Below are 20,493 nucleotides of genomic sequence, written 5' to 3' on the forward strand. Positions count from 1 at the left end.
GAGCGAACGCTTGAACAACTTAACTATAGTACCCGGTGACATGAACCGAGTTAACCTTCAGGAACAGCAACAATAACGCGACCTTGGCAGACGATATCACGTTGTTGCCGGGTAGGGCCATGCCGAAATTCCCGGGACACTAAGAACCCGAAACACGTCCTAGTGCGCAAACCCTACATGTAGATGCTCACCCTCACCCACAGGAGCAGCCCATCGTTCAGTGTCGTCTGTTCAGGTAAGTGACCATGCATGCAACACTGGAACCACAAATGTACTGGGTATCTTATCAAATAATGTCTCCATCTCATCGAGTGACCCGACTAAATGGTCAGTTTGGGTATCGTGTCCTACTCCTTGTTGTTGCATCAGGACCACTTTATCTAACATGGCTATGGCTGCTGACGTTGACGTATACATCGTCCGATACTGCCTCACTCGTAATCACTGAGGGTCAGAACGGGACAATTAAGGATTTTCTGAAAAGACGATTATCCCGCGAGAAAGTACACTTTTTGAGTTTTGTCAAGATGAACTGACGTCAGCCTGGAAAAGGAACTGAGGGAAACCGGTTTAACCAAGAGCATAGCCACTGACCGGCAAGCGTGGAGCACAACTGTTGAGGCCCTATGCTCCTCAAGGAGTAAAGAGGACTAAGTCAAAACTGACATTAAGCCGCTGTTCAAATCACCTCCCACGTGATCTAATGTTACAGGGGCGGTGGGGTAGCCTAGTGGTTAAAGCGTTGGCTCGTCACGCCGAAGACCCGGGTTCGAATCCCCACATGGGTACAATGTGTGAAGCCCATTTCTGGTGTCCCCAGCCGTGATGTTGCTGGAATATTGCTAAAAGCGGCGTAAAAACCAAACTAAGTCAGTCAGTCAAAGTCAAAGTCAAAGATATTTATTGTACTTAAGGCCTCCGGCCCATATACAAGTAATAGAAGTACATATACAGCACATGTTACAGACATTTTACAAAGAAATTACAGTTCAGATAAGATATTGCTTCTAAGGAAAACAGCATGTTTTACATAAAGCGCAAGATTACGTATTACATTTTCATTTTTGGAAGATAGAATGGAAGCAAAAGCAGATTTAGGATATTTTAACAGGTAATTATTTGGGATATATTTTTTTCTTAAATCAGCATAATGTGGGCATACAAAAGCGAAGTGAATTTCATCTTCTATAGCCGAGTTACATAATGGACATATCCTTAAACGTCTCTCTATTGAAAATCGTCTGCCCTTATTTACTGATAAGTCTAACAATGTTACACCATCATTCCTTCATCTGTCAGAGACTGAAGACGGATCACGGATGGCGCAGTTTCAGTCGAAAATATGAATTTCCTGGGAAGGGTGATGTAACCATCCAACAACCATCTTTAATACCTCGGACTTTTTCCAAACATTGTTCAAAACCACCGTGTCCGCTCCACAGGGTTGAAGGACGTCTCCGACAAAGTCGGCGACATGTCTGATATCGGCGTTGTTCCTTGTGATGGTGACATCCTGTGGACACAGACATGCAGTGCCCTTAAAGAGTTTGATAACAACATCTGCACCTGTTGCTCAAAGTATCACAATCAGCAGTCAATCAGAGTGTGCATGTGTGTGAGTTGGGATCAACAGCATGAGCATCTATCTACGCAATGCTCGTGGTAAGAGGCGACTAACGGGATCGAATGGTTAGGCTCGCTGACTTGGTTCACACATGTCATCGTATCCCAGTTGCGTAGATCGATGCTCATGCTGTTGATCACTGGATTGTCTGTTCCAGACTCGGTTATTTACAGACCGCCGCCATGTAGCTGGAATATTGCTGTATGCGTCGTAAAACTAAACTCCCTCACCCACTCCCTAGTCCAATGCTGCAAGACGCATGACGCAATCGCAATTTCTAAAATATCTGCTTACAAACTCAAAGATATCAACTTACATTGAGTAGAGAGTTACGATAGAAACATCTTCCAAAGGAAGATGGTGTAGCATGGAGGTTAAAGCGTTCCGTTGTCTCGTCTCGCCGAAAAGCCGGCTTCGAGTCCCCACATGGGCACAATGTGTGAAGCACATTCCTGGCGTCGCCCGCCGTGATATTGCTGGAATATTGCTAAAAGCGGCGTAAAACTAATCTCACTAACTCATACAACAAAGGAACTATGTACGGCGTCTTTAAGAAACATTCCATAAGTTTTGAAAATTACCTCAATCTGCCAGAAACTGTTTGGAATGTATTGGTAAAATTCTTAAATGCTTATCATGATCTGACTACTAAAACTGGCAGGTGGGAAAACATTGCATGCAGTAACTGAACGAAATTAAAATTACTTTTTAATACTCGAAAACTAGGAACTCTATGAAAATTATCCAAAATGTGTAAAACCATTATGTTACTGTCTAACACAAACAACATACTTCACAACTGACTACTGACTGTATTGTATTCTGATAACTGGCTACCCCACCGCCCAAAGTATTCTAGGAAGACACAATTCCATTTAGAAAGTGGTCAAATGTAATACCTTATATTTGGGACTACACTTTCTCAGCAAAGTACAGATTCTAGCACTTTGGTTAGGTTGAGGCCCGTTCGGGATTCGAACCTTCTCTCTCTCTCTATTAGGTGCATTCATTCTAATGCGGTCAAGTGTAAATAAGTTCAGTTCGGTTCAACCAATGACGTCAGAATGCAATGTTGCGATTAGTCAAAAACTGGATTAATCGTGACTGCGGAGTGCCCAGATAAGCTTCGTGAATCCTAACACCTGTAGCTTTCTGTAGAAACCACATGGATTCCAGGTAAGAGTAGAAGTAGCCAGTGCTTGTTATGAGAGACGACTGAATGGATTGGTGACATGGCTAGTTGCGTTTCATGATATTTTAATTGTTTTATCTGAAGTTAACACAATATACGTCTTTTCCATTGAACAGAGGCCGGTCACATGGCGTCAAGTGTTGGATTGAATTTCCGTTGTGTTCATTATAAATCCTGCATTCTGATTAGCTGAACTGGTCCCGTGTTAATTGTAATTCCTGCATTCTGATTAGCTGAACTGGTCCCGTGTTAATGCATCTCCCAATGAAAGCACAAAATTAAGCCACGCCCACCATTTGCCCACGACTTTCGCCCCCATAGACTATCCACTATCTCAATTACAATTTTGTCTCAGAAAATGTGCTATATTGCAATATTTCTTTATTGCAATGAATGCTTGATAGCGGTGTTAGTATCTACATCGAAACGCCGTTTTTATTGCAACAAAGAAGTTGACTATCCGTAGAACTTGGTTTTCCTTCATCTTTACAACTTTGAAAAAACCCAACCATTCCATGCATGCTATGTAAGTTTCCTTGGAAATACTTATTTGTTGCAGCATCATGGTCATCATCACCGTGGTGACGTTGCTACTGGTGTGTCACGTGACACCAGTGACGTCAACGTGCACCATGGCTGACAACGTGTGCGAGTTCCGCCTGAGCATCAGCCGCCAGCTCTCCATGGTACACAAGGACTCCATGGTGAAGCTGCGATTCGGGAAGGTGTACAAGTCGGTCGCAACTGTGTATAACAACAACACGGAGATCCCTCTAGACGAGGTATTCTTAAAGAGGGGACCCGTGAAGATCCCGGTTAGAACTGGTCTTCAGCAACAAATACTTGTCGTAAGGGGCGACTAACGGGATCGGGTGGTCAGGCTGGCTGACATGGTTGACACATGTCATCGTATCCCAATTGTATAGATCGATGTCATGATGTTGATCACTGGATTGTCTGGTCCAGACTCGATTATCTACAGACCGCTGCCATATAGCAGGAATATTGCTGAGTGTGGCGTTAAACAACCAACCAACCACCCAACCAACTTAAAGAGGGGGTTACACTAATGCAGTGTCTGTCCAAAACATTATTGATAAAGTCTTCCAAACAAAAGCACTTAAACTGACAACATGATATTATCCTTCTTATCTTTAGAAGATGTCTCAGTTCCTGAGTCGCACTAATTAGATTTATATGCCTGTACACATGAACATTAAATAAGCACCACCCTTATTTGTATAAGTACGAAACACTCCATCTTCTTGTATGTACTTTGAAAACCAATTTACACAGTTATGGTAATGGTATGAAACACCATTGGCGACGACCTCAGTAACTGGTACAGCGACCCCTCGCACAGAGAACATCTGCCACACTCCTCCTGATACTGGCAACCAAGCGTCGAAATCTCAGCATCGGAATCCTCCGCCTTTCCATATGGAGTGCTTGCAGATTTGGAACAGGAGTACCTACAGCTCGAACTTGGAGTCTAAGATAGTCCCAAAGATGTTCGATGTGGTTCAAATCGGGGCTCCTTATTGGCCATGGCGTTGATGTGCAAATGGGCGATGACGGTTCGAGCAAGGCGAGGTCAAGCCTTGTCATCCATGAATATCGGACGACTAGCAAGGGAGTGGTTATCGAGATAGTATTGATATGTTGACCCATAGTTGACACATAATCACCGGTTTGGTTGGCCATGGTTGTCAAACTGATGATGGGCGCATTTGGATATGGTCATCGGGTACACAGTAGCCCATCATGTTAGCTCATTCTTGGGACAATGAATGGAAATTCATACTAAACCATGGCCCATACTTGGCCCAACGGAATGATTTTGTTGGCACCACCGTATTTCAACATTTAGCTCTTTACTGACCTCTGCCATCAGAAACATATATACTACAAACAAAAAGTATGGGAACACTCTAAAATTTGATAGTCATATATAAACTTATGGGCACTTTAAACTACATGTTGAAACATGCAGTGAAACAACTGATTCAATATTCGTTGAGTTTGAGTGAAATTAAACATTGTCAAAAACAGCGAAAAACAAGGATGCTGAAACATACCAGCACCATGTTTGATTCAAACGCTCAAACACAACAGCCTAGTGCATGTGGAAGACAGACTTACAATTTTACATATACATGTACTACATGTACTACAATAATGAAACGTATACCCCAATTGCTTGGCGCCTTCGCAGCGCATGGACATGCGACCCATAGCTTTTGAGGTATTGTGTGAAGCACGTGCTTTATATGTAGATATGATCGCCTGTATGGAACAAAATCTACAACAATTGCGTTTGGAATCAGTGGTGATGTATTCATGCTTATGTGTACAGATCAATGTAACAACATAATATTCCCCTCTTACTTGTGTCAGTTCCTGTGCAGCACAAATTACATGTATTTTTAATGAAATATTTCTTTTTTACTCAAATTCTACTACCCAGAATATGAACTTGTCACCATATAACAATGACACATCCTATCATCTGTTGAGGTCATTACAGGGGATGGCTGGACGGAGCCCCGACCGGTGTTGGTGTTCAACAACCAGATGCCTGGACCCCCTATAGAAGTGTACCAGGGGCAGACCGTCCTCGTCCACGTCACCAACAACATGGACAGCGACACGACGTCCGTTCACTGGCACGGGGTGCACCAGAAGGGTAGTCCCTGGATGGATGGCGTGCCCTTCCTCACACAGTGCCCAATCCTGCCCGGACACACCTTCACGTATCAGTTTGTTGTACGTAGTTCCCTGTATATCAGTTTGTTGTAAGCAGTTTCTTGTGTATCACCGTATGTTTTATGTCGTCTGCTGATTTGTGTATGTTTTATGTCGTCTGCTGTTTTGTGTATGTTTTATGTCGTCTGCTGATTTGTGTATGTTTTATGTCGTCTGTTGATATGTGTACGTTTTAGTTTTATCTGTTTCAACTTTTCCATGTGCAAGACAACCTCGTGCTGGACAGAACAGTGGGAGATGCATTTCACAAGCAGTGGAAGAACTCTGCTGTTTAGTCTGTGATTCATGGTGTGTGCTTATTTAGTGTATGTTTCATGTCGTCTGCTGTTTAATGTGTTTCATGTCGTCTGCTGTTGAATGCTTCGTTTCTTTGTATATTGTTTAATGTCTGTTTTACGTTTTATGTTTAGAGAATAACGTCCATGTTATCTTGAACTACCAGTCACGTACCAACACAAGAGGGCCGATGTTATATATAGAAGCACGTGGGGTATTCTAAATAATGCAATAACAAACGTCATGTTCTCAACCCAAACAACAGCCTTACTGTGTGTAGGATATTGTATATATCATACATACGTCGTCTCTACATCGTATGATATATGTGGGCGGTGGGGTAGCCTAATGGTTAAAGCGTTGGCTCGTCACGCCGAAGACCCGGGTTCGAATCCCCAAATGGGTACAATGTGTGAAGCCCATTTCTGGTGTCCCCGCCATGATGTTGCTGGAATATTGCTTAAAGCGGCGTAAAACCAAACTCAGTCAGTCAGTCAGTATGATATATGTTGTCTGCTAAATTGTATTTTGCTTTGTGTATATGAAGACGGGGTTTGCGGTATATAACAAAGCTTTGCTTTCGTTGTATTATGTGAACGGACGTACAAAGAATGTATGCGTGTGAAAATGGTATTTCAACAACAACAGTCGTAACTAGACTGAAAAATGTCGCCTGTTGTGACATATACATGACCTGAATGAAATGATGCGTGTAATATCGCCTATTGTACTCGTATAAAAGTGAGTGAGTGAGTTTAGTTTTACGCCGCACTCAGCAATATTCCCGCTATATGGCGGCGGTCTGTAAATAATCGAGTCTGGACCAGGCAATCCAGTGATCAACAGCATGAGCATCGATCTGCACAGTTGGTTTACGATGACATATGTCAACCAAGCCTGACCACCCGATCCCGTTAGTCGCCTCTTACGACAAGAGGGTTATAGAAGACCAATTCTAACTCGGATCTTCAGGGGTCGTACTCGTATAAATGGATGGTGGGGTATTCTAGTTGGTAGAGCGGTCCTTCGTCACGCCGAAGACCCGGGTTCGATTCCCCACAATATGTGAAGCAGTTTTCTGGAGTCCCCGCCGTTATATTGCTGAATATTGCAAAAAGCGGCGTAAAATCTTACAATTCTATACCCTGTTAATAACATCACCATCGAATAACTATTTCTTATTTGTTTAATACCCAGCTACCATTGAACAAAAATGGATGTTTTGTAACCCATTGATGGATGGGAGTTTTCATCTTGACCCTTGGTGTTTGTGTGTTGTTTTCGAGCGTGTGTGTTGACTCACAATAAGTAGTCGGGACTCACACAATATCATCAGTTGTGTTCCACAAGTCGAATATCGGGGGTGATTGGGGGGATTAAATGACCGTTGACAGCTGGACTAATTCCTTGTGTGATGACGTCGAGAAGACGTGTCACGCAACTGGCTGTTATTGGGAAGCTTAGGGAATGCATGAATTGTCGGTTATTCTCTGTATTACTCAATGTCAGGTTATTTTCTATATAGTCCAGGGCCCCGTTTCACAAACCTCTTGTAAGCCTAAGATCTCGTAACTTTTCTTGTAGCATTCGTGCCTCCTATACTGTAACATCGGAGGTACTAATGCTACGAGAAAAGTTACGAGATCTTATGCTTACGAGAGCTTTGTGAAACGGGGCCCAGAGTCCCTTTGTTCTGAAAATATGTCGTCAGATATTGGTTCATCAATAACAATCTACAGTTGTATACTTTACATAAGGTCAGTAGATTTGTCAATGGGGGTGAAGGACAGTGAGGTAGCCGGTGGTTAAAGCGTTCGCTCGTCACGCCGAAGACAAGGGTTCGGTTCTCAGCATGGGTAGAATGTGTGAAGCTAGGTGTCCCAGTCCAGCTGCGTTAACCATACACACAGAGTCATATCTGTAGCCTTTAGAACGTAAATATAACTTCAAGTTGCAATGGTTCTATTCACAAGCAAAGTGATTTCTGGAATAACCAATTCTTATAGAACAGAACTGTAATTGACTTAAAATGCGATTTACTCTGAAAATAATCTTATTGGTTTCCGTGGCGCTACGGCTATCACAAACATACTTCACACAGGTGGGTGTGCAGGTGGCTTAGAATCCGTATTACCTGTTCGTACATCGACGTATGTGAACATCCATGCTCTCATTTCTTCCCACAGGCTGACCGAACAGGGACCTACTGGTACCACTCCCTAATGGCCGGACAGACCACGGACGGTGCTTTAGGTCCACTAATCGTCAGGCCACGTAAAGTCTCGGACGGACGAGAGTTCATCTTGACCATCCAGGACTGGAACCACTCTTGGGATAGCCAGGATTCGAAGCTGAGGATGAGACAGGGTTGGGTCCGGAATGGTGCACCTACCCCATCGACCACCTCTCCGACCGGATCCAAATACACAATCACAAGAGTGGACACCGGCCTCGTGAACGGCAGAGGACGTTACCAAGGTGGATCCAGCAATATTCCCCTGACCAAGTTCCAAGTGGAACAAGGCTTGGACTACCGGTTCAGGACAATCCATGCAGGAGCCATGCTTCCTTTCGGATGTCCATCGACAAGCACATGCTGACTGTTGTTGCTCTAGACGGGGTTGACGTTCGACCTGTCACGACTGAGTCGTTCATTATCTATCCGGGCGAGAGGGTGGACTTTGTCATCTACGCCGACAATGCTGTGTCTAACTATTGGGTGAGGGGCGTTGCATTGGAGGACAAGAACCCGCGTGTCCTGAACTCTATCCTGCAGTATAAAGGTGCCCCAGATGCTGAGCCAAATTCTGCTAGAAAAGGATGCACTGCCAGTGATGTATGTCTCATTCTGAACTGTCCCTTCCAAAGCTATCCTTCAATGCAGTACACAAGATGTTTATCTGTAGATGCGTTGAGGTCTTTTAAACTTTACCAAGCTACAGTTGGTAAGTCGAAAATCAAAGAAATATTTTTAAACTTTGGGTTTCCCGGGTATGACAGTAAGCCAGGTTCTGTTAACGGTTATGCGTTTGACAACTACCCCCAGTCACCACCTTTGACCCAGAAAAGCGTTATACCATGTAATGCAAGCGTCTGCGGAGACGACGCGGTTTGTCACTGCCCTCTGGTGGTGGACTTGCAACAAGGGGAAGAACTCCAGCTTGTACTCATCAACATGGGTCAAGGCGGCGGCTGGGACAACCCGGTACACATTCACGGCCATCATTTCCACGTGCTGAAGACGGGCTTCGCGGTATATAACAAAACAACGGGCCTGTTCAGGGGAGACAACTTGGATGTCGACTGTTTGGGAAATCCAGACAGGCAGGTCAACTTTTGCAACAGAGCCACGTGGGGAAATCCCGCATGGCTGAATGGAAACATACCGGGAGCCAATCTGCAAAATCCCCCTGAGAAGGACACAGTGGTGGTACCTAATGGCGGATACGTCGTAGTCAGACTAAGGGCGGACAATCCTGGGTTGTGGCTGGTGCATTATGGGAACACGCCTCACTTTATGGATGGTATGGCACTGTTATTGAGAGAATCATTCGCTTCCATACCTCCTACCCCCTCAGACTTCCCCTCGTGTGGGTCCTCCACCCAGGGATATGCGGGTACAACAACAGCCCCCGGAACCACTGGAGGCATGGGAATCGTTGGATAAAGAACATATGCAGATATAGTATGACCAGAAATTATTGAGAATTTTAGGAATATGGTTAATTGGATTTCTAGTATAAAAACCTTGACCAGCTATCAAGTGCTTGGGTTCATTCAAGAGAGACAACTCCGTTAATCCTTTTTCATTAGTTTGTGAAGAGTTATGCCCCTTTGTTTACTTGCTAGCAGACGACATTTTCAGTGATGCTCAGTCTGGATGATTTAGAGAAGAGGAAGTTGATTTTAGAGTATTATAACAAGGACATCAGATTTCAAGTAGAACAGGCATCCCTTTGTCCACCGTTTATCGTGTTTTGAAAAATATTGCAAATGGACATGACATTGAGCACCAGGGAGGCGCAGGTAGGCCCAGAAAATTGACTGTCGGTGACAGGAGGCGGCTTGGTATTCTTGTTTCTATAAACAAACGAAGGAGTTTAGAAAACTTAAGGCTGGATATGATTGATAGAGGAACTGTGGCTGTCTGTAATGAGACAATTAGAACTGAACTGCATGCAATGGGTTGGCAGAAAAGTCGAAGGATTCCATCACCGATCATGAAACCTGAACAAAAGGAGCGAAGGTTGAACTGGTGCTTACAGCATAGAAATTTTAACTGGGACAATGTGATTTTCTCAGATGAAAGTTCTGTGTGGCTGTTTCCTAATACACTAGAATTCTGGACCAAACAAACTGAAAAACCTTTGTACCAGCGCCCAAAGTACAGTCCGAAATTTAACGTGTGGGGTGGCATATCTGTGTTAGGGGCAACGCCCCTCTGTGTATTTGAAGGGAATATGAACAGTGAGCGGTACACAGATATTCTCGAGGGACATTTACTTCCATCTGCTTACGTGTTCTATGGAAATTTGTGGATTTTCCAGCAGGACAACGACCCAAAACATCATTCAAAGCATTCACAGGCATGGTTTCGGACCCAAAATATGACATTATTAGATTGGCTAAGCTATAGCCCTGACCTAAATCCAATGGAAAATGTTTGGGGACTTATGAAGGAAAGTGTCAATAAGAAACATCTGACAATTATTGCTGAAAAGAAAGAAGAGGTGGTCCGATATTGGGATAGCATGAACCACGACTTTCTAACTTCTTTGATCAGTAGTATGCCCCGCCGCATTGAAGCCTGCATTGCTGCCCATGGTGACTTGACAAAATGCTAACTGTTCACTTGTCTTTGAATATGGAGTTATGTTCTGCAAATATTCACATTAATACCTGAGTAATGAGTGAAGAAAATATAACAAATTTACAATCTTTAAAATTCTCAATAATTTCTGGTTGTACTGTATAACCTGTAAATATTAAGATAGCGTTAAGAAGTGTGTCACTCTTAACTGTGTTGTCAGTGTACACAGATGTTAGATATGACGCAATGAAATTACAAAATATTAATTCACCTTTATGTCAACAGCCTCTTAATAAACTGTCCGCTATTCAGTCAGTGATCCATTTTGTGTCTGTAAAGCCTGAGCAGGTTGACCTTTGCTTCCCATAGTGTCAAGTCAGTCACTGTTTTATAGAAATTAGAACGTGTGACACATGAATAAAATATTTCCCTCGTTCTCTGCCTACTGTAGTCCTTGACCAGACTTATCAAACAACTACGTTTTGGCAAACTTAAGTTTTTTATTGACTAATGTTTTTGATAAATACGGGGCCTGCTGTCACCTGGCCCCTCGGCTCTTATGCATAGAAGCTGACATAGAAGTCGAGATAAGGGCATCATTTTTTTATGTTATAGGATATTTATATATTATAGGATATTTATATAGCGCACATATCCATGCTCAAGGCGCTAGTATTTTTTCCCTCGATGATTGGATGTCAATCCCAACGGCACATCACATTATCAATCTCCACTCCCTGGGGAGTATACAACTCTTGCAGCCACTAGGCACACCGAATTATTGTGGTTTTCTCGTCCTAACGAGGTACCCATTTACAGATAGGTGGACTGGGACACATAGTGCTTGTCCAAGTTCACTGCATGTTGCTGTACCCGCAACTAGGTGTTTGCACGTATTCTTGTGGCCACCATCTGGTCATATACCAACGGATTCGTGGGTTCTTTTAAGTGCACAGGGTTGTGTACTGTACACTAGGGGTTGTGACAACACTGAGCGAGTCTGCACACAAAGTTGACTCCAAGGTCACCTGTCACAGAGGGGCTCGATCTGGCCCCGATTTCTCGAAACAAACTTAAGTTTTTACTCAAATTTCAAACTGAGTTTGACTATTTGAAACAGCTGAATTTTAACTCAGCTGCATTTTTAAAATAAAAAAGCCCAAACAACTTCAGTATTCTATTCACCAAACTCAAATTATCTACTATGTATGAATTTAATATCGATTTCAGTTCATTCTTGGAAATGCGTTTTCTCAAATTTGAGTAAGAACTCTAAGCTTAAGTCAAAACTCAGACTTAAATTTGTTTCGAGAAATCGGGGCCAGGACACCTCAACCTCGCTGGATCACTAGCCTGGCGCCTTTGCCAGCTCGCCCACCATGTGTTTCACGTTGCCACCAAATTCTGAACAAAAACAAACAGGGGAAAAAAACAAACCTGAAAATACCAACTAAATAAAGACAAAATTACTGAATAATGTTCTTGATTCTCATTTATTGTAATTCTTATTACAATTTAGCGCGTTTTTTTACTTGTAGCAGCGACTGATTAAAAATAAACATTTCATATGACGGGGCGATACGTTGAGTCGGCGGTGTTGGAATGAAAGGTGTTTTTTGTTTTTTTTGTTGGGGGTCGGCAATAAAGTTAGAAGGGTCGGTCGGGCGATGAGAAACACAGAAAATAAAAATGCCGCCCTAAGAAAGTATGTTCATAGCCGCTGTAAGCCCAATTCACTTGGCCCAATGTCTTTTATTGTTCGCTCAGGCGATACCAAAGGGGTGGCAGAGTAATGCTTCTCTCTGTCTGTTGAGTGCAACCTTCTTATACCCTTGTGCTCAGTGTAACGTGACGTCTGGAGAGGTAGACTTCATGTATAGAAAAACTTGAGTGCGCCGCACGACACCTTTACCCGCATCATGACGACGCTGTGAGGAGTTTAGAGACTACTTCTGACCAGCCTATATACACGCAGCCTGAATGACCAATTTGTTGCTTTTTTAACGCGTTATGTTAAGTTTAAAATGCATTTTACCGAAATTTTGTTTAACCTTCACCATGACTAAGCGGTAATGATTGGGTTCGTTAGATAAATTGACGACGTGCCCGCTTATTGTTAGGGGACGATGTTATGTGAAGGGAGGCGATGCATGTCGTATAACGCTACCACTTTAAACATAGTGAAGCATATTTCATAATGTGGTCGAATCTGTTCATCTGCATCCTGATGTACCCCAAACTGATTCAGATTTACAAAGCAAAACCATCTTAACCGGGTAGTATATCGTTGACATGATACTAACATTTCTACGTTCCTTTGTTTGTTGTGTCATGCAGCATTCAGCAAGATTCCAATTAAATGGCGGAGGTCTGTAAATAATCGAGCCTGGACCAGACAATCTACTGATTGACACAACGGTCTATCAGTGATGCAGTTTCCGGATTTTAAGGTTCCAGGACAATAGGGTTCAGTGACTCCACGTTCATATAAGTAGAGAATCACTTGAACATATATCAAGAACAGACAGCTAACTGAGTGAGTGAGTTGGGTTTTACGCCGCTTTCAGCAATATTGCAGCAATATGACGACGGGACGGCTATGTACACATGCATTGGGCGTGGATAGGCTACCAGAGAAAAGCGTTATCACTGAAGGTTTGTTTCTTGCAAAATTCCAGCTATCTGACGGCGGTCAAACGAAGCTGGGCCAGAACATCCAGTAACTGACATTATGAACATCTTTTGCAAATCGAACACGATAACAACTGTCAACCTTGCCGACGACCTTGTCGACCAGATCCCGTTAGTTGCCACTGACGACAAGAGTGGGCTGCTGAAAACTGATTCAATCCAGCACCGTTCTCCGAGATAACAGTGAGTGAGTATAGTTTTACGCCGCACTCAGAAATATGCCAGCTCTATGGTGGCGCTCTGTAAATAATCGAGTCTGGACCAGACAATCCTGTGATCAACAGCATCAGCATCGATCTACGCAATTGGGATACGCTGACATGTGTCATCCAAGTCAGCGAGCCTGGCAACCCGAACCCTATAGTCGCCTGGCAAGCATGGGTTACTGAAGATCAATTGTAACCCGGATCTTCACGGGTCCAGTTTACAGTGGAAGCAAAACAAATGAAGAAAACGTATGGCAGGACTATACAGAGAGTGAACAGTTTTCACCGGGCATAGTAACAATAGTCTACCTGACATTTCCTTGTACGTTGACTGTTTTATGTACATGCACTGAGTTATTGTGTGCTCAGTTACAACTCTACTAGAAAGATCTGAGTTGAAGTCAGTTTCCTTAACGCCGTGTCGCCGATGGCATTCGGGTGTATTCCGTTACTTATGTATAATTCCCATGGAGTGGTGACAAGTCTTCACCGCCAGATGGAGTTACTTGCAAAATGACAGCCGTTTATTCTGAGCTGTGTTGAAATAAAGGTTTTGTTTAGAGTAAATTGAAAAAGATACTCTCTATATATTTATAAAAATAGCGATATTGTGGCGAGTATTGTGCATCTGATTGTCGCGTGAACGAATCTTTTAGAGTATGAAACCCTGAGATGTCCAATATGACAATTCAAATTTTGGATTGGGATGGGTTGAGACACATTTTCGTGTAATTAGAGTTATTCGCCCTTGTTGTGTACGAAATAGCAGATTTTGGTGGGTATTTTAAAAGGAAAATTTCACATCCAGGCAGGAAAGGAATTTTCTATAATCCAGGCCCGGGCTGCTTGCTCCTGTCAAACCACAATTTCCGGAAATACAGAGCCAAATACAGTGGTGATGATTTTAAAGCATGTAAAATGTAAATGCCCATGTACAAAATCAGTGCCATGCCATACAAAATTGCTGCCCCCAATACCTGCACAGAACAAACTGGGTGCCCCCCTTAAAATCATCATCACACCCCTAGCCATAAATTATGAACGGTCCCTAAGATCAAAGTTGAGGTCTACAATCAGAGTATTCCCACTTGTGTTTGAACACATTGGGCATATACCGAAAGGTTTGATTGAGCTTAGTTTTACGCCGCACTCAGCAATATTCCAGCTATATGGCGGCGGGCCGTAAATACTCGAGTCTGGACCAGACAATCCAGTGATCAACAGCATGAACATAGATCTGCGCCATACGGGATCTACGGGATACAATGACATGTGTCAACCAAGCCAGCGAGCCTGAGCACCCGATCCCGTTAGTCGCCTCTTGCGACAAGCATGTGTTACTGAAGACGACTTCTGAAAAGAGTAGTCGGCATTCACCGGCTTACAGTGAGTAAGTGAGTGAGCATGGTTTTACGTTGCTTTTAGCAAAACCATCGGGGAGGACACAAGAAATGAGTTTCATACATTGTACCCACACGGGGAATCAAGCCGGGTTCGCGCTACGAGTGAACACTTTAACCGCAATGACGCAATGAATGGTGTATTCAGTCCACCAGATATAGTACACAACCATACCCTGATCGATATGCTCACACTATCAACCACTAGAGCATCTCCCTACCTGTCATCTTACACGTACACGATGCACTTGGCTGTACAACCCACTCATGACTGTCACTGAAAACAAGCTCGGGACGAAGCCTTCAGAAACAAAGTCATTTGTTAAAAAACTTCCCTTAGAACGATTACATCGCCAGAAATAAAAACCGCATTGTCTCTCAAACGTACTTACAACAAGTGCATTGCGTCAAGCGCATACAAGCCTGGCTGACACAATCCCTGCTGAAAGCACCTGTTGGGATGTGTGAGTAATGTAATCGAAAGTAAACCCCGACAGATGTGGGCGGCTTCTCAGCCATGTGTTGTACGAAGCAGATAAGATTTACTGCAATGCAGGCTGTAATGGGCATGTGCTGAGTGTTTTATAAGTAAATAGAAGTCACGGGCGGCACTGATGCATTATTGCTGTCGGTGTGTTTCCCTGGATGTGTCGCATGCATATGGAGGTTAGGATGCCCACGTTGAGGCTCCATGTCGTTGAAGAAGAGGACGCTTAGAGTGCAGGTAAGTCTGTCGTTATGTTCGCTATCTCACGCCGACGACGGAGACGGATGATGACGATTGTTGTTACACGGGCAGTCAGTAAACTTGAACTATTTTGTTTTATCAAACGTCAAACGGATCTGATTTACAATTTTACTGAATATTTGTGAAAATCTTCATTGTAGACATGTTATACTTTTGATATTTCGTTCCACATTAAGACGCCACGCAGTGATACATATGAACTACTGTTTAAAATTGGGGAGGTGGGGTAGCCTAATGGTTAAAGCGTTCGCTCGTCACGACGAAGACCCGGGTTCGATTCCTTACATGAGTACAATGTGTGAAGTCCATTCCTGGTGTCCCCCGCCGTGATATTGCTGGAATGTTGCTAAAAGTGGCGTAAAACCATACTCACTCACTCACAGTTCACAGCACCCTCTGTGAGTGTAGACCGACCGACTTTGCAAAGCGATCTCAGCGCTAAGGTACGAAAGCCTTTTAGGGTCATTCGGTTTTTATTTTTTTTCTTGAAATATCAAAATACCACTGGCCAATGGAAACAGTTTTTCGCAAAACATGTAGATTTTTCTCAATGAAATTGTTCATTTCATGGGATATACTTTTGCAAATGATTGTTTTATAGCCTTCGCTCGTCACGCCACTTTTATGAAAATGGTTACTGATGATAAACCAATATCTATTCAAAACACATCCTCGAGAGATCGTGAAGTTTACGCGATATATGGAAGATCACAGATAGAACACTTCGAGTCCTCAGGTCCTTTGCACACATTTGAAAGTCTTCAGTGCTCTAAATAAGGGGCGTATCGTCGTATGTACGGCTAAAAATAAGCAGGTACGATTCAATTTCTAATTAATAGTGTATCATGTACGGAAGTGAGAAGGCCTGTGCGCCACTATTTACGATTTGTACAGTATTTCTCCTCACGCTTCACAGCCAGCCATTATATAAACATCGTAAAGGTTCCACTACACTAAATGAGAATCGCTTGCTCGCTGAGCCGGACCATATGTAAACAAGTGAAGAGATACAGAGACATGTGACAGCTGTGATTGGATGAAATAGTGTAAGATGTTTATGTTTTTTAAAAGCATATCCAACCAGTAATTAAAACTAACCACACTTTTAAGTATTTAGAGCTGTGATTTTTATCACCATGACTTATGCTTATTGTGTGTACAGATATTTTCCAGTAGGTGACATTTGGTGCGGAACTGGGGTTGATGTGTTCCGCTTCCTGTGCTCGCAAAACAAGCCTGACAAGTTGGCCAGATATTGTGTTTTATTGTATTTTAAAGGCCAAGGTGTACATGGAATGGCTGTTAAAATAAATATAAGGCTACTATAGAAGTCTATGGGAAAACATTTGGTGTTGTGTAACCTAAACATTGTGTTTGAAGTATATCCGCCTTGCAATGCATTATGGATCTACAATGTGAAAGGGGAATCCTCGTTGCTAAGCAAGTCCGCATCAGCAGATAATGGCTTCATTCAATTTTGATTGGCTGAAATTAATCACCTCTTGGAACGTCGCGTGTTTTCGCGAGTCTTCTCTTGCGGTGAACTCGGAAATCGCTTCACATTCATAGAGAACAATCACATACTGTTTTTGTTAAGGAAAACGTGTCTACGACTAAATACTCGATGAAGGACGTAGTCAGTGAACTTGTAAACAGCGTCGTGCGAAAGTCTTGCTGAAGTCACACGTGGTTTACAAAGGTACGCGGTGAATTAAGGGTCAGGATATCGTGAACGTATTGCACGTTGTGTAAGGCAAAGGAGACTAACAGTGTTGTTGTTGCCTTACAAGGCCAGGGCAAAGAAACTGGAGTAAAAATCATGTGAAGTTAGTTAAAATAGTTTTTGTTTAATTTCTGGGGCCTTATTCTCGGAAAGTACGTAGCCCTAAGAGTTCTTGACTTTGATCGTAGCTAATGTGCTAAGAATGGGACTACGAACGTTTCGAGAATAGCTAGCCTGGTTCTTAGTCCCGATCTTCACTTAATAATTAAATGATGTGCCATAAAAAAGATGGTGTTATTGTTCAACAGTCACAAATATTGCCCGTTATGACAGTGCCAGAAGTATTAGAGTGCACTATATATAAGGTTTTATCAATTTCATAATACATTCTATTTCCTCATACTTTTATATCTTCAATCCTGTAGAAACATAGAATGGCCTTTTTTCGAGATCACCAGGCCTTGAAGGTAATCCCTCCCAAGCTCACGCCTGTGTTTTTACAATTCTACGTCATGGGAACTAACCATTCTGCAGGTTCTAACAACGATTAACTTAACTGGATCAAAGATGTAAAAGTATGGTTAGTTCAGTAAATGAATTCAAATCATATTTCACAACATAGCTCAGAATTTTACAGCACCCAATGACTTAATCCCTTATAACAACACCGGCACAACATCAAGGTACATTGTATTATACTGTAATAACGAAATTCTACTTCACGGCAATACCCCTGCAGAACTATTCTTAACAGTGTAACATTCCGCTGTCAAAACCGGGCCAGCGACTCTGGGAGATTATGAAATGTTAAGTCACTGCTCTTTGTATCCAAAACACACGGCACTTAAAGGTTTAAAGACATAGACGCTCTAGTCACAGCTGACCAAACCAGAACGATTAACAAAGGAAATTAACACGAGCTGTAACAATATGCTCGGCTGGTAGTTAACTTTCTCTTGCTTTGGCTATGCGGATGAACGGTATGTGCACAATCAAGCAAGCATTACTGTTAGTCCCCTAAGCTGCTGGGTGAACGAGAAGACCCCGCTATCAACCTTATAAAACTTGCATAACATGACAGCATCTTATACGGGCATCCACTTGCTTTCAAATTCGGGCATGAGGTCTCAGGTGTAACTACAGGTGTAGCTCGCCACTGAATTCTTTTTGTTTTGCCTGACATCCTCCTGTTTGTTTTTTAAGGTAAGTCACTTTCATTGGTTAAATTTGCGTTACAGCCTTGTAACCTCGCTGCTCTACTGGAACTATTACGTATATAGTTTAGTAATGAGAACATTATGAACGCGCCTTTTCCAGGCTAGATATCTTGCTCAAAGCGCACAATCTGATCATTATTACCCCGGATAACCCAAGCTGCCTGTTAGGCGCTCAAAGGTTAATAGTCTCACGACCTATTTCACCGGGTACCCATTTTCTGCTGGGTGAACAGAGGCAATTTTGAACAAACACACCTGCTTAAAGTGAGGCCACATGTATCACATGTGCTTCGTTGTGGGGCAGGACTGATGTCCTAGAAACTCTCAGGAGTCAAGCTGACAAACACGGTCACCCATCCAATGACTCTGCGCTCGGCGTTGCTTAACTTCAACTGATTTGTGACCTGAGCTCTACGCACAGGACCGCCATGCTGTTCGGTCGCTGTATGTAATTAATTCTGTACAGTTAAAATATATACGTCGTTTAATTAAAGAGAGTCGTTCAGGTCAGTACCTGGTGACACCACCCCTCGCAGCCGTCATTGCACGACACCGCAAAGTCGTCGGATTACAAAGTCGTCGGATTTTGCTTGGAGAATTCTTCGCCATTCCTCCTGCGACGCGGTGGCAAATCTATCTAAGCGTTCGTGTCGACGTCGATAGACACCTTAGCCTAAATTTTCGAAGCTCTCTTAGCGCTACGATAGTCGTAAGTGCCATACATTAACATCTTAGCGCTAAGAGAGCTTCGAAAATCTAGACCCTTGTCTCCAATCCTGCCGTTGCATGAGTTAACGCAATTCATGGCTGAGCCAGACAGTTCCTCAGGCCCCACACACGTACCCTGTTGCACCATTGGATGCGTCGTTGTCGGTGTAGTCGTGTCAGGACAGGTCCAACTTTTGGTCGATCTACTCGACTTCCCACTTCTCTCAGACGAGTTAGTCTGATGGTTTGGTTGGAAATTCTTCGAAGACCAGGCACCTGTCCTGCAGTGTCCGTTGCTGTAGCGAACCGGTGACGTAGGTGAAACACCCGGATGAATCGGCCCTGAGCAGGAGTGGTGGTCACTTTTGGTCTGCCACTTGTGGGACGATCTTTGGTCGAATTGAAGCGGGTATATCGATGCCATAATCGAGATATGGTGATGTGATGGACGTTAAAGCGTCTTGCAACGGCAGACTGGGACTCCCTGCTTTCAAATTTCCAACATGTATAAGCTATTGGTGTGATCTTTTTAGGATGTCCGAGGATCATTATCGAAAACAGTCTTAATTACTTATGAGGAAATTAGATTTAGCTGCTAGAGTAACGTGGGCTACTTCTGTTAAATATTTGTTAAGTTCCTATGGGTTTGGCTTTGTTTGGTACAGTCAGGATGTTGGCGATATTTCTCAGTTTATATAAAGTTTTAAGAATAGACTAATTGATTGTGATAAACAGCGTATATTTGGTAATATTAATCAATCTTCTCATTTGATGTACTTTAAAGAAATTAAGTCACTTTCGAATGTTGAATATTATGTAAATTTTATCAACTAAGTAACTATTAGGGGAAATAGTTACCTCCCTTTACGGTGTAATATACGAGGTGTGAATGGGCATCATTCCCCCAGCCGCCTGTTGTTACAAGCCACTATAATTAGTACCGCTAGCCCTCGCCTGGCTGTTCTGTTAGCTGTACTCACTCCCCTGTAACTGGATTAACTGCTACTAACCATGTTTGATCCCTGGTCAAATGCATATCCGATCTCTGTTGTCTAGTGTCTAGTGGACTCCACCCCTCTAGCCCCCGTCCCTCTAGCTCCCCTGTAGTTACAAGCCACTATAATTAGTACCT

At 43.0% G+C, this 20,493-nt stretch overlaps 2 protein-coding genes across 2 annotated transcripts in view; both read left to right on the forward strand.

Annotated features, from left to right (window-relative positions):
- The first annotated feature begins 2,697 nt into the window (after positions 1 to 2,697).
- Positions 2,698 to 9,652, forward strand: LOC124290419 (laccase-1-like). The gene is given in 5 exon segments (XM_046727120.1): positions 2,698 to 2,800; positions 3,376 to 3,598; positions 5,334 to 5,582; positions 8,045 to 8,426; positions 8,429 to 9,652. Coding segments are annotated over 5 exon segments (1,962 nt in total). The 5' UTR covers positions 2,698 to 2,789; the 3' UTR covers positions 9,526 to 9,652.
- Positions 9,653 to 15,564: 5,912 nt separating this feature from the next.
- The window catches only part of LOC124290401 (laccase-4-like), a 35,518-nt gene continuing 30,589 nt past the window's right edge, over positions 15,565 to 20,493 (forward strand). The window contains exon 1 of the mRNA XM_046727107.1: positions 15,565 to 15,689. The gene's annotated coding sequence lies outside the window, so the exon portion shown is untranslated. The remainder of the gene's footprint in view (positions 15,690 to 20,493) is intronic.

Source organism: Haliotis rubra, unplaced genomic scaffold, assembly GCF_003918875.1.
Source record: "Haliotis rubra isolate DU_JTF1 unplaced genomic scaffold, ASM391887v1 Scf464, whole genome shotgun sequence".
NCBI lineage: Eukaryota > Metazoa > Mollusca > Gastropoda > Lepetellida > Haliotidae > Haliotis > Haliotis rubra.